The sequence below is a fragment of the Spermophilus citellus genome (genome assembly GCF_964194105.1).
Source record: "Spermophilus citellus genome assembly, chromosome: 5".
NCBI classification, from domain to species: domain Eukaryota; kingdom Metazoa; phylum Chordata; class Mammalia; order Rodentia; family Sciuridae; genus Spermophilus; species Spermophilus citellus.
Genome location: NC_138186.1, coordinates 71927734 through 71940627, shown reverse-complemented (window position 1 = coordinate 71940627; position 12894 = coordinate 71927734). Strand labels below are relative to the sequence as shown.

The 12894-nt window shown below is 36.4% G+C and overlaps 1 protein-coding gene across 12 annotated transcripts in view; it reads left to right on the top strand.

Annotated features, from left to right (window-relative positions):
- Positions 1 to 12894, top strand: part of DST (dystonin) — a 435613-nt gene that overhangs the window by 215192 nt on the left and 207527 nt on the right. For 11 of the 12 annotated variants that reach the window (XM_081294333.1, XM_081294339.1, XM_081294338.1 and 8 more), the window contains one exon: positions 996 to 1088. In XM_081294333.1, the coding sequence (XP_081150459.1) occupies positions 996 to 1088 (93 nt within the window). Of the gene's footprint in view, positions 1 to 995; positions 1089 to 7158; positions 8061 to 12894 lie in introns of those variants that run through there. The other variant, XM_081294340.1, reaches the window with a different exon arrangement.

Genomic DNA, 12894 nt, shown 5'->3' with positions numbered 1-12894 from the left:
TTTTTAGAGGAGTGGGTAAAAAAAGGAAGTAAGGAAAAGGGGAGAGGGGAACACTGGATTTTATAATTCCTTTATTTAGCTTATTGTGCATATTTAAATTCTTTTAGTTATTAAATGCTAGTAAATACTTAATGCTTAACTGTTTTAAATATTACTACTTTTGCCTCATTATTCTGCATTCTAGTGGAAATTTCCAAAGTATTAATGGTTACTTTTCCAAAGTATTAATGGTTACTTATGCACTCTTGCCTGAAATATTTGTGGTAGTATTTTTCCAGTAAGTAAAATGTTAGATATTATGTTATATAATTCTTGGTAATTAATACATGATATTTGACTCTTTTGTCTAGGAAGTAAATGTTAGATATTATCGTTACATTAATTTACCTGAATACCTAGTTTAGCAGTTGATAAGCTTTAGTCTGAGTATTATACTATTTTTTAATTTGAACAGTCTTCCAAATGCTCAATGACATATACTAATTTATGATAGATTGATAGAAAAATACTGCTATTTTTTAAATCATTTGTGATGGAAGTGTGAGACATTGTTAAAATTATTTTATGGATCAGAACAATTTCCTATCTAATGATAGGATGAAAAACCTATTTTGAAAGAAAAATTATTTCTAATTTTAAAATTGCAGACACTTAGGCCTTCCTGATTACAGTTGTATTTTTGACAAGTAGATGCTTTTAGTACTTGCTTTAGAAGACAAAACCACAATAACACCCATGTTGCCTTTGTGTTTACCCTGTACTTTGCTATATTAAAATAACTGAGGGTTGGAGATGTAGCTCAGTGCTAGAGTACTTGCCTGGAGTGCAGGAGGCCCTGGGTACAGTCCCTAATACCCCTCCTCTGCCCCTCAAAAATAAGGTAACAGTAAACCAGTATTTTGGTGATTACTGTATTTGCATATTGAAGGATTGCTTTTCTGTAGGTAAAGATAACTGGTTTAATAACAGTTTTCTCTTTTCCATATATGAAACAGGTGAAATTAGTGAATATTAGAAATGATGACATAACAGACGGAAATCCCAAATTGACTTTGGGATTAATATGGACAATAATTTTGCACTTTCAGGTAAGTCCACTTTTTCTTAGATATCATTTCTTAAGTCGTTTATGGCTAATTTTAAGGTAGTTCTTATGACAGGATTTTTATTTCCTATGAAAGAAAAATCAATTTGGGACTTATTTTCTTAAACAATATATTTAAATTGTTCTTTCAAGTAACACTGTGAACCTGGCTTCACATTTCCTATTCTCCATGAGCTTGAATGTAGTTTTAAGGACTTAAGGACTGTGCTTGTAATCATAGATTTGGAAGGCACAGAGTTTCGTTCTTGAATGCAGACATATTTTTTTTTCATTTTGACAATGTTATCTATTTTAGAGATTTTATAAGGTAATCCTTATTTGGAATAATTTTTATCCTTATTAAAAATAAATTGTTGTTCCTTTGAGATACACTAGATGGCAGTAGAATTATCCTAAAGAGATCTGACTGTATTGTTTTGTGCCTAGTGTCTGCTCATGAAATGTTCTGTGTGCACAGAACCCATCCTGTAGTAGGCATGCTTTGCCTCTTACTGATTACTGTGCAGTTGAACCTTGAAGTTAAGATAGATAGTTTTCTAGCTCCAGAAAGGAATTGGTGTTCTCAATCAAATCTTGAGAGGAATTAGGCTTAAAAAAATTGACTGAAATGTAATATTTGAGGGGAATGGGCCATTTGGAAATGGGAGAGATATGACAGATAATGGAGAGCTTTGGGGAGGAGATTTCAGGTGGATTATGGACCTAAACGGCGTTGGAGGAGATATAAGAGGAGGAAAGGTGCTAGCTAAACTGTAGGGAGGCTAACGTAGGTGAATGTCCAGTCAGTGTCACTATTGAAATCATTACTGGAGGGCCCCATCCTTAGGGATACGGGTATGAAGCACAAAAATAAGGCCAGGATTTAGATATGGAGCCCATAACCAGATCTTATAACAGAATTGGGTAAAGTCTAAGTAGAACTGGCCCAAAAGTTGAATTCCTGTGCAGTTCCTCAGTAGCTTTCTCAGAGAACCTTTCATTATTTCTAAGTGGATCAGGGTCCCTGCATTGTTTTTTTAGAGTGGTCAATGGACTTTTGTGAGTTTTTTTTTTTTTTAATTTACTTATATGTGGTGCTGAGAATTGAACCCAGTGCCTCACACGTGCCAAGCAAGCACTCTACCATTAAGCCACAATTCCAGCCCTGTCCCTACATTTTTAGAAGGCTCAAAACTTGAAGAACCCCATATGGATCCCTCACCCTGCACAAAATTCAACTCAGAGTGGATCAAGGACTTAGGTACTAGAACAGAGGCCCTGTGCCTAATAGAAAAAAATATAGGCCCAAGTCTCCACCATGTTGGCTTGGGAAATAACTTCCTTAACAAGTCTCCTACAGCTCAAGAAGTAAAATCAAGAATCAATAAATGGGATCTTTCATACTAAAATCCTTCTTCACAGCAAAGGAAACAAATCAATGTGAAGAGAGAGCCTCCAGAATGGGAGAAAATCTTTACCACATGCACTTCAGATAGAGCATTCATCTCTAGGATATTTAAAGAACTAAAAACGTAACACCAAAATAAACAAATAGCCCAATCAATAAGTGGGCTAAGGAAATGATCAGATACTTTACAGAAGAAGAAATATAGTTGATAAACAAATATATACAAAAAAATGTTCAACATCTCTAGCAATTAAAGAAATTTAAATCAAAACTACATTGAGATTCCATCTCACTCCAGTCAGAATGTTATCAAGAATATAAGCAACAATAAATATCGGTGAGGGTGTGGGGGCAAAAGTGTACTCGTACCTTGCTGGTAGGATTGCAAATTGGTGTAATCACTATGGAGAGAAGTATGGAGATCCCTCAGAAAACTTGGAATGGAACTACTATTTGACACAATAATCCCACTCCTAAGTTTATACCCAAAGGACTTAAAATCAGTGTATTATAATGATGCAGCCACATCAGTATTCATGGCAGCTCAATTCACAATAGCTAAACTGTGGAACCAACCTAGGTGTCTTTCAGCAGATGAATGAATAAAGGTAATATGGTATATATAAACAATGGAATATTACTCAGTCATAAAGAAGAATGAAATTATGTCATTTGCAGGTAAATGGATGGAGCTGGAGAATATCATAATAAACAAAATAAGTCAATCTGAAAGAATCAAAGATCAAATGTTTTCTCTACTATGCAGATGCTAATTCACAAAAGCGGCGGGGCTAGGGAAAAAGAGAGGTAGTTTGGATTAGATAGAGGAGAGTGAAGGGAGGGGAGGGGGTATGGAAGTAGGAATGATAGTAGAATGAATCGGACATTATTACCCTATGTGCATATATGATTACATGACCTGTGTAACTCTACATCATATACAACCAGAAGAAAGAGGAGTTATACTCCATTTATGTATGATGTGTCAAAATCCATTCTACTGTTGTGTGTAAGTAATTAGTATAAGAATAAGAAGAAGAAGAAGAAGAAGAAAAAACCAGATGGCAGAGTTGGAGGCCTGTCACAGGAGGGAGCCAATCTCTTCACCATCCAACTGGTGAGGCAGGCTGTGTCTGAATTTTGGACACCAGAATAAAGATTGCTCTGGAGTAGTAGTAGAAAGCACTCAGGCTTTAAAAGAAGGGAGAATTAAGTTTTGTTGTTGAATTTTTTATTTCTTGCTGTGATAGCATTGGGAAAATTACTTAATCACTCTGAGCTTGGAAATTTGTGTTTTAAAAGACAGAATTTATTATTTCTTTGTAAAATAGATGGAAATGAGCAGAGTCCATAGTCAGGAGATAAGTGAGAAGCTGAGGTGGTGTTCTCAGACAGTAGTGATAAAGGTCATGGCTCAGGGGAGGATGGGAAACTCAGTGCAAGAGATGAGGGTTTTTTGGTGGTAATGGTGATGGTGATGGTACTGTTGTTGAACCTAGGACCTTGCATATGCTAAGCAAGCTCTCTGCCACTGAACCATATCTCCAGCTCTTTTTTATTTTTATTTTGAGATGGTCTCACTAAGTTGCCAGGTCTGTCCTCAAATCTGTAATCCTCCTGCCTCAGCTGAGTAGTTGGGGTTATAGGCATGCACCACAGAGCTGGAAAAAGATGACAGATTTTTAAGAAGGAAAAAAGGGACTTGACCACAAGGCATAGAGGATGGAGAAGAGTTTTAGTACTGGATGATTCAGCTCTAGCCTGAGAGATCAGAAAACAGTAGACTACAAAAGACATGGGGGTGAAGGCCAGGGGGTGGTGGACAACTACTGTCCTTCTGAGTGGGTTTCATGGCAGGTGGGATGTCCTGTTTGTTCATAGGGTATTTGGAGGCAGGTGAGCAGAACAGAGCTGAGAAGTCAGAGGTACAGGTGTTAATAATCTTGGGAGTTATTGGTATACAGCTTGTTGTTGAAGTGACCACAGAGAAAGGATCTTTAGAAGACCCAAGAGAAGAGCACAGATGGAGAAGATCTGAAGATCTTTTCACAGGTGCAGGAAAAGATGCTACTGAGGAAATAGAAAGGAATATATAGAGAGGTGTATGAAGCAACAGAAAGATGAATTGATAAAACCAAGAGAAGAAAATTTCAAGTATGGAAGAGTGATGAACAGTAAGAAATGTTGCTAGAGACCATGAGAAGATTATATCAGTGTGCAGGTTAATAGTTTGTCTGTAAGGAAGATTTGGGAGATCTTGGAGAAAACACTTCCCATGCTGTTGGGAGCAGACATTAGAAAATAATAAAAAGATACGTGAGGATGTGGCTGGGAATTAGAAGCAGTGGATTTAGACCCTAAGTTTGAGGAAATTTGAAGCAAAAGATCCTTCAAGAAGAATTACATATTAAGGAAGCTCTTTGGGACAACGTGGGTGTAGTTCAGTGGTAGAGTGCTTACTTAGTATGGGCAAGAGGGAAGAGAAGGTTTAGTTAGAAGAAATATCAGAAGAAGATTTCCTTCTGATATGTTCCTGTGGAATCCAATGTATTGTAGGACCTAAATTACAAGACATTAATATCGATATTTTAAAGTTAGAACAAGGTTTATTGAAAATGGAACCTATCTATATTTTGGTAAAAATGAAAATGTTTCTTCTTATTTAAATGAAAAAACTTTTCTTAGTACTGTCATAACTGAAAATTAGAACTGTTTTCTGGTATCCCAAGATATAAAGCTATTTATAACAGTGGTAATCATTCCTCACTCAGAGTGACTGAGCCTTTTTCCCCTCTCTGTACCTTACATAAGTAGGGAAGTAATTTCAGAAGACCAATTTATTTATTTTAAAAATATTTGCTATGGGCATGACTCATTGAATCTGTGTTCCAGGGAGGCATTTTGCAGGGAGGCATTATCATTTCACTAATCCTATACCATTAGTCACCATATGCTCAGTCCAGAAATATTAAGGTAATTAAGTACATTGTCTTGTCTATTAGGAGAATGTTCATAATTAATCATAATCAAGGGTGATGAATCTATTGGCCACAAAAATAGAAATAAAGAGGTATAGGAAGAGAGCATTGTGATAGGATTAGGAAGGATTAGAAAATAAAGGAAATTTTTATAGCTAGTAGAGATAGGCTTTGCAAGATGGTGCCAACTCAGGCAGATACTAAAGTTGAGCTATTGCTGGGAGAGGAAACGGTGCATGTGGTGAGGAAATGGACAGTTGCTTAGTTTGGCAGGGCTGGAGGGAAGGGTGGTGGGGACTGAAATCACAGGTTGCCTCTCCAGCGTGTTAGTAGGAATCCCAACATCACCCATTTAAATACTTTTGAGTAATGTTCTGTTGCCTTTGAAGAAATTTAAAATCAAATGAACAATAACCTGACAATCCCAAGACATTACTTTTGCCATTGTCTTCAGTTTTTGCCACTGGAGAATGTTAATTTCTATTTTATTTTATTTTTTAATATTTATTTTTTAGTTGTAGTTGGACACAATACCTTTATTTATTTTTATGTGGTGCTGAGGATCAAACCCAGGGCCTCGCAAGTGCTAGGCGAATGCTCTACCACTGAGCCACAACCCGAGCCCTAATTTCTACTTTAAATGATACAGGAAAATAATACAGTGAGGTGTCTATTACTAACAAATATCTGCAACATTATTGATGATTAATTGAATATTCTTACTCAGTGAAATACAGTGAGTTCTATCTTCTGATTTAATTTTTTTATAGTCAAATGATGTTTGCCTATGTGTTAAGTGCATTTTATGCTATGCTAGTTTCTTTTGTATCATATCTGTGACTCAGTGTTAGAAATATGCACACCTGAGATAATCAGGTTCCATTCTAATTTATTATTTTTCCAGCAGGTCCCTACTGATCTGTATAATATTTAACTAGAGTACAAGTATGAAGGTTACATATAAAGTTTAACTGCCTTTACTCATGTATAACAATGCACAGATGTTTCCTTTGGCTAAGTTTCCCTGCTTTAAATCCTATCATTCATTGATCTGCTCATATGAAAGTTTTAATGATCAGATAATGGCCATGGCTTGGAACTGTATGTTATTTGGAAAATATTTCAAACTATATTAAAAGATTTATTTTAGAAAGAATTTTTTAAAATTTTATTCAGTATTATTATTTCTTCTTGGGCTAATTATTGAATCAGATTTTTATGTGCTGTTTTGAATAAGAGTCTTTAATGTAATTTGGGATTTTTTGAGCTTGTTTGTGTGAAAGTACCAGAATTAGTTGGTGTTTTTTAAGGAAAAAGGGTTTTATTGTAAATAGTAGAGACTATTTGAAACTGAATTTGAAAAGCACTTTGCTAAATCTCTCCTGACTGGTATTTGCTTTCTGTTTGCTCTCTGATTGGTTGAACCACCAGTAGTTTCAAAGGTTAATGCAAACTTTGTTAGCGTGTCTGCATTACAGAAAGCTGAGAGTTAATGTGAGGGTCATAATCCTCTCTAGCAGTGAATCAAGGGTTTGCCTTGAAAGCTCATCAGTGTTGTCATTTGGCAGTGAGCAGTAATGTTGGTCTAAGAGGATTGGTGGCCAGAAATAAGCCACGGTGTCTAATGAGACACAGGGACCCGGCTGGGCAAGATGCCACAGCATTTCTTGCGTGTGCCTTTTTCATAAGCAAAATGGCCTCAGGCTGAAGAGGATGGTCACAAAGTCTGTGAGGAATTACAAGTCAGAATAGAATCTCTGGACTTCATGGAGAAGGTCTAAGCCTGGATTTTGAAATGAGTGGCTTTGTGGAGCTGTGATCTACAGATCAAATGGGGAATGTTTGTGGCTGTGTAAGAGCCGAGAAAGAAGAACAGTATTTCGATCCTGCCAAAATTCCTTTGAGCCCTGAAAAATATCCTCCTGGAAGAAAATATTTCAGAAGAAAACTGAGCCAGAAAGCTGTAGGGAACCCAGAGTTGGTCGAGCAAAAGAGTAGAAATGAAGGCAAGAAGTGTGACATTCAGTTTTCAAGAAAACAGCCAACTCTTTTATCCAGAGGACTGGAACCAGAGGGCTCTGCTCCCTCTGGCCCTGCACCAGAAGACTGTGTTCAGCGAGAGAAGACAGAGGTTGCAGCTGATGGTGTGAAACAGAAACTTCTGCTGAGGGCTACAAGTAGTGGGTCTTACCAAGTGAACACGTCTCCTGCTAAAGACAGAGAAATAAAAGCATACGTAAGTGCCCTGGATGAAGAGCTTTCAGAAAATGACAGCACTCCATATTGTGCAAAGAGGAAGAAGCATTTAGATGATGTCAACACAAGAGAAATAACATTCCAGAGAAAAACTGATGTTTTTCCTGTCCGAAAGGCAGCCAGCTTAAGTTCCATTCACTGTGATAGAGAGAGATCACTTGCAAAGAGTGAGTCTGCTGAAATTCCCTCAGAAAGTTATAGCAGTGTTCAAGACAGGCCAGGCACTGAGAGATTTTGCCCTTGTGCAACACACCATGTTCAGTTCACAAAAAGGAGATGCCATTCGCTCTGTGCTATTATGTCCTCTGTTTCCAAGGACACATATGGAGATGAGGTAAGTGTAATGTGAAGCCTGAATTTAAGGTGTAAATAAGTGTTCCACTTACCTGCATTAGACTGAGGTTTTGTAATTTGTTATGTGAAAGCTATAGAGTTCTTGGTCTATTTTATTCTAGCCTTACAAATATTTGATTATTGTGATTTTTTTGGTGTTATTAGTATTCTTTTTTGAAGTTTTACTTTGATATTTTGTACACTTATTGTTGGAATAATTAGAAAAGCACTGGTTTAAGAGAATGCATTTTTAAAAATTTCTCTAGTTCATTGACTTTTCTTACGGATTAGCCTGTGGAAACTTAGCTACATGGTAGTTAAGAGTTAAATGACAGAATAGTCATAACAATCAAATATTTCAAAATAGTAGAGGGGATTTTGAATATTCCCCCAAACTGAGAAATAATAAATGTCTAAGATGATAGAAATGCCAATTGATCATTACAAATTGTACACAGATATTGAAATGCCACACTGTGCCCCATAAACATATACCATTACTATATGTTAATTAAAAATTGAAAAATGAAAGCAGTCATGATAAGACAATAGTTTGGATATTGTTCAGTAGCTTGGATATGTTTATGTAGTACAGTTACCAGTCAATACTGACTTAGTGTCCCACAAATTTAAAAAGCCAAATTCCAGTTCTTTCTCAGTTTCATGTACAAAAACATTCAGAAAATTGCTCCCAATTCTATATGTATGTTGGGGGTGGGGGCACAGATGAAATTGCTTAAATCTGTTCTGCCTCTTTGTTTACATGAGTTATTTCTTGGCTCCCATCAGAAATAAGAAATCATTAAGACAACATGTGATAGAAATTTGAATATGACACACACTTCCAGGAAGTTGAGATCTTTATTCCTGACGTTGATATTTAAGTTCCATACAAGTTTCTTCTCTGGAGTTTTTACTTGTCTTTAAAAGTAATAGGATCTGCACTTATTTACTTGTCTGGGAAGTGCATTACTCAAACACCTTTGTTATATTACCAGTTGGGAGCTGACAGCTTTTTCTTTAAGCGATTCCTAACTTTAACTTTTAACCAAAACATCTGGATGTAAGTGATATTTGTAACCTTCAACATTCCTGGGCAGGTCATTGTATCTTTGGGCAGAAGTCATTTATTTGCATAGTGATAGAATGAGGTGTTATCAGGGTTAGTGTACACAGTCATCCTTGACCTTGGCTGTGAGTTCTCCTGAAGGTGTCCCAGTTTGTACACACCACACACCTTGCCATTATTATGTCATCACTTCTGTTTACATTTTACAGTGGTGGCATTTTAAATAGAAAGCCTCCAGTCTGTCATTCTCTGTGTAGGTCTGGAAAAAAGGCTGGTGCAAAAAGAATTTTTTTTTTTTGGCTGTTATGTTTATGAATGTTTGGTTTACTTTCACATTTTCCAACTGCTTTTTGCATAATTTGGCTTCAAGTTGGTAGTGCATTTTTTTCAATTTCTTAAAATCTGTTTCCCAAGTGGTATATGAGCGCCATCTCCCTTTTTTAGTCTTATCCTCAGGCCTAGGATGTTGCTCATGTTTGTAATTTGTGTAACCAGTGATTTTGAAACTTGAGGAAAATCTGTGTGAAAATAAGTCATAAACCTGCCATCAGAATTGTTAAGCATTGATTTGGAGGTACTTAACAAAGCCTGGCTTCTGCTAAGTCAGAGTTGAGTGGGAGAGTCATTATTTTATCTGAGGAGTTTGACATCTCACTTCCCTGCAGTGCAGATGAAGACTATTCTGTGGCATACAAACAGCCAGACCCAACAGTTCAGCTGTTGCTGTTGGAGCATTCTTTCTGTTTCCTTGGAGGTGTTTGACTCTGCTTAATTGTCTCTGCTTAGAACTTTCCACAGAACTCTTTTATCTTACATTGGATTCCACACTTTTCACTGGAAAATTAGATTCAGTTGAGAGCTCCCAACTCCTTCATTAGTGTTCAGTTCCAGAAATGGTTAGCCAACACTCGTTTATTCCTTTCACATACTTTTTTATGTCTTCCCTATTTGATCCATTCTTCCTCTTAGTTGTATGCTTGGTTGGGCTTGATGACATGTGAGTTAATTTCCAAGTGGATAATGTACAATTCTTTGAGCTCATCTTAACCTGACTTGAACTTCTTGAGTCCTGTGACATTAGTCAATCTCAGTATGGATGACCAGTGTACCTCCTCTTTAAATCCTTATAATAGGCTGACCTAGAGTGGCCCTCCAGGCTCTGGGGCTCTGAGGCCAAGCAGCTGCCCCTTCTTTGCATGCCAGATGAGTATAAATCTCATAAGCATGCTACATATGTATTAGGATAAGTAGGTGAGTAAATAAGAAAAAAAAAGGGGAGTATCTTAGATTTGTATGCTTCTTTTAATTGGTAAAATTAAAAGCAGACACATTATGCCTTAGGATCATCCCAATAACTGTATGAAATAGGCCAAATTGATAGGTCTTCTTATATAGAATGAAGAAATAGAAACTCACAGATATTAAATAAGTCCTGAGGGACTATAGTAAATAGGATTAGTTATGTTAATGGTAGCATGACATCTGTTTCATTTAATTGTCAAAGAATTTCTGCTTGAATAAAATAGACATTATTATTGCTGTATATATATACGTGACTGTATGACCAATATGATTCTGCAGTGTGTACACTCAGAAAAATGAGAAATTATACCCCATATGATTCAAATGTATGATATGTCAAGATCATTGTACTGACATGTGTAACTAATTAAAACAAATAAAATAATTTTAAAAAAGACATCTAAGGAGGTGACATTGACCAGGAGACTGAAAAAGGGACCAAAAAAAAAAAAAAAAAGAATTTCTGCTTGGGTGTAACAGTAGTCCCAGCTAATGGGAGACTGAGGTAGGAAGATTGCATGGGCCCAGGAATTTGGGACTGTAATGCTCTATGCTGATGGGGTGTCTGTTCTAAATTCAGCATGAGGAGGGGTGAACTGGCCCAGTTCAGAGATGTAGCAGATCATAACTCATGTGCTGATCATTAGTGGGATCACACCTGCCCCCCAGCTTGGGCAACATAGCAAAGCCTTATCTCTTAGGGGGAAGAATTCTGAAGGAGATTGCTAAGAAGAGATCAGAGCAGGATTTGATGTTTATAGGCTTGTCTGTGAAAGATGAATGTCATAAACAGAGGTGACAGAGGGTAGATTATCTTTGGGGACATTGGGGCTGGACTCAGGGATTCCCTGGTTTATATAATACATACTTTTCATACCTTATGACAGGGTCTTCTACTTTTTCCCTTGAGCTCTTTCCATAAAACATTCTTTTTTCCCCCCTTTTTTAAAAATTTCACAAATTCTGCCTCTTCCCAGTCTTGTCAGGTTGATGTCAGCAAAGATAGTTGAATTATCTATTCATAGACCAGGGAATCTCTAATCTGCGCAGATGTAAGAATAATCTGAGTTAATTGCAAACCATATAGGTGCATTTATGTCATCCCCAGTGATTCTAATATAGTAGATCAGGCTGGAACTCTACAGGTGGGGATGGAAAGCTTTTTGCTATTCTTAGTCTATGGCTCTTCTTCTCCGAGTTTGGACCCAGAGTCCTTGCAGGGGAATCATCTGAAATGTTTATTGAAAACATCCTACCCCAGATTTCACTTCATTGGAATAGTTCCTGGCAGGAAGAGAGTGTTGTATATGTTGGCATATACATATGTAGATCTGGTTTTTTTATTGATTTGTTTTTTTATTCTAATTGGTTATATATGATGGCACAATGCAATTCATTCTATATTACACATATAGAGCACAATTTTTAAAGACACTGATCGTACACAAAGTATTTTTGCACCATTCATATCTTAAACATGTACTTAGGGTAATGATGACACAAAATTTTGAGAATCTGCTTTCCCTTTTAGCATTTGCTTTCTCATTTTCTTCTCAGTGTAGATTTTCTGATAAGTAGTGGATAATGGCCCTACAAGGCAAGTGATCTGAGTTCTTTATAGTTAAGCTTTGCTATCAGAAAGCAGTGTGACTTAGCAGTTCATTTCTCTAGTTCTAGAGAAGGATTTTGGACCAGATCATGATTCTATGACTGATGGTGTTTTTTGAAACCTGTAATATACTAGTCACTTCCCCATTACATTACTTATCTTCCAGAGCAGGCCTATGAAGTGGTTCTTTTTTTTAGATTTATCATTATGGATGAGGAAATTGAGGCTCAGGAAAGTTAAATAAATTGCTCAGCTCACTTAATTAGCAAGTAATGGAGCATGGATTTGCCCCAAGTTGTCTACCAAGTTGAACTCTGAACCTCCTTTTCCCACATACATCTTTTTCAGCTTTAAATGTTCATGAACCCAAGTATGTAAGCATGAGCTTTTTTGTTTGTTCATTTATTTCACTTCTTTTCTCCATCTCTTCCTGTATTTCTGTGTCAGAAATTTATTATGGATTATATATTGAACCCAAACTGAGCACTTAGAGTTAAGTAAAACAGCCATGTGCATTATAGCCTGTTGTTTGTTCAGAACAAATGACAGGACCAGGACCGTAAACCTAGGTTCCTAAAAATTAGGTTTCTGAGATGGTGATGAATCTTAACTTCCCACAAAACCATATGACCATATTAAAGAAGGAAGCTACTTCCATGTTTCTTTCCATTCTCTGGTGAATTGCCAATTAATAGTGCAGTGACCTAAAGAAAGATGAGAAATGAGGAGTATGGATATTGTAAAAATTATATCATCAGTATTTTGAGTAATGAAGAATTGAGTATTTTTATTTTATTATTATATTAAAAACTTAAAAATTTTTATTAACTATCTTAGAAGAGAATAATGCATTAA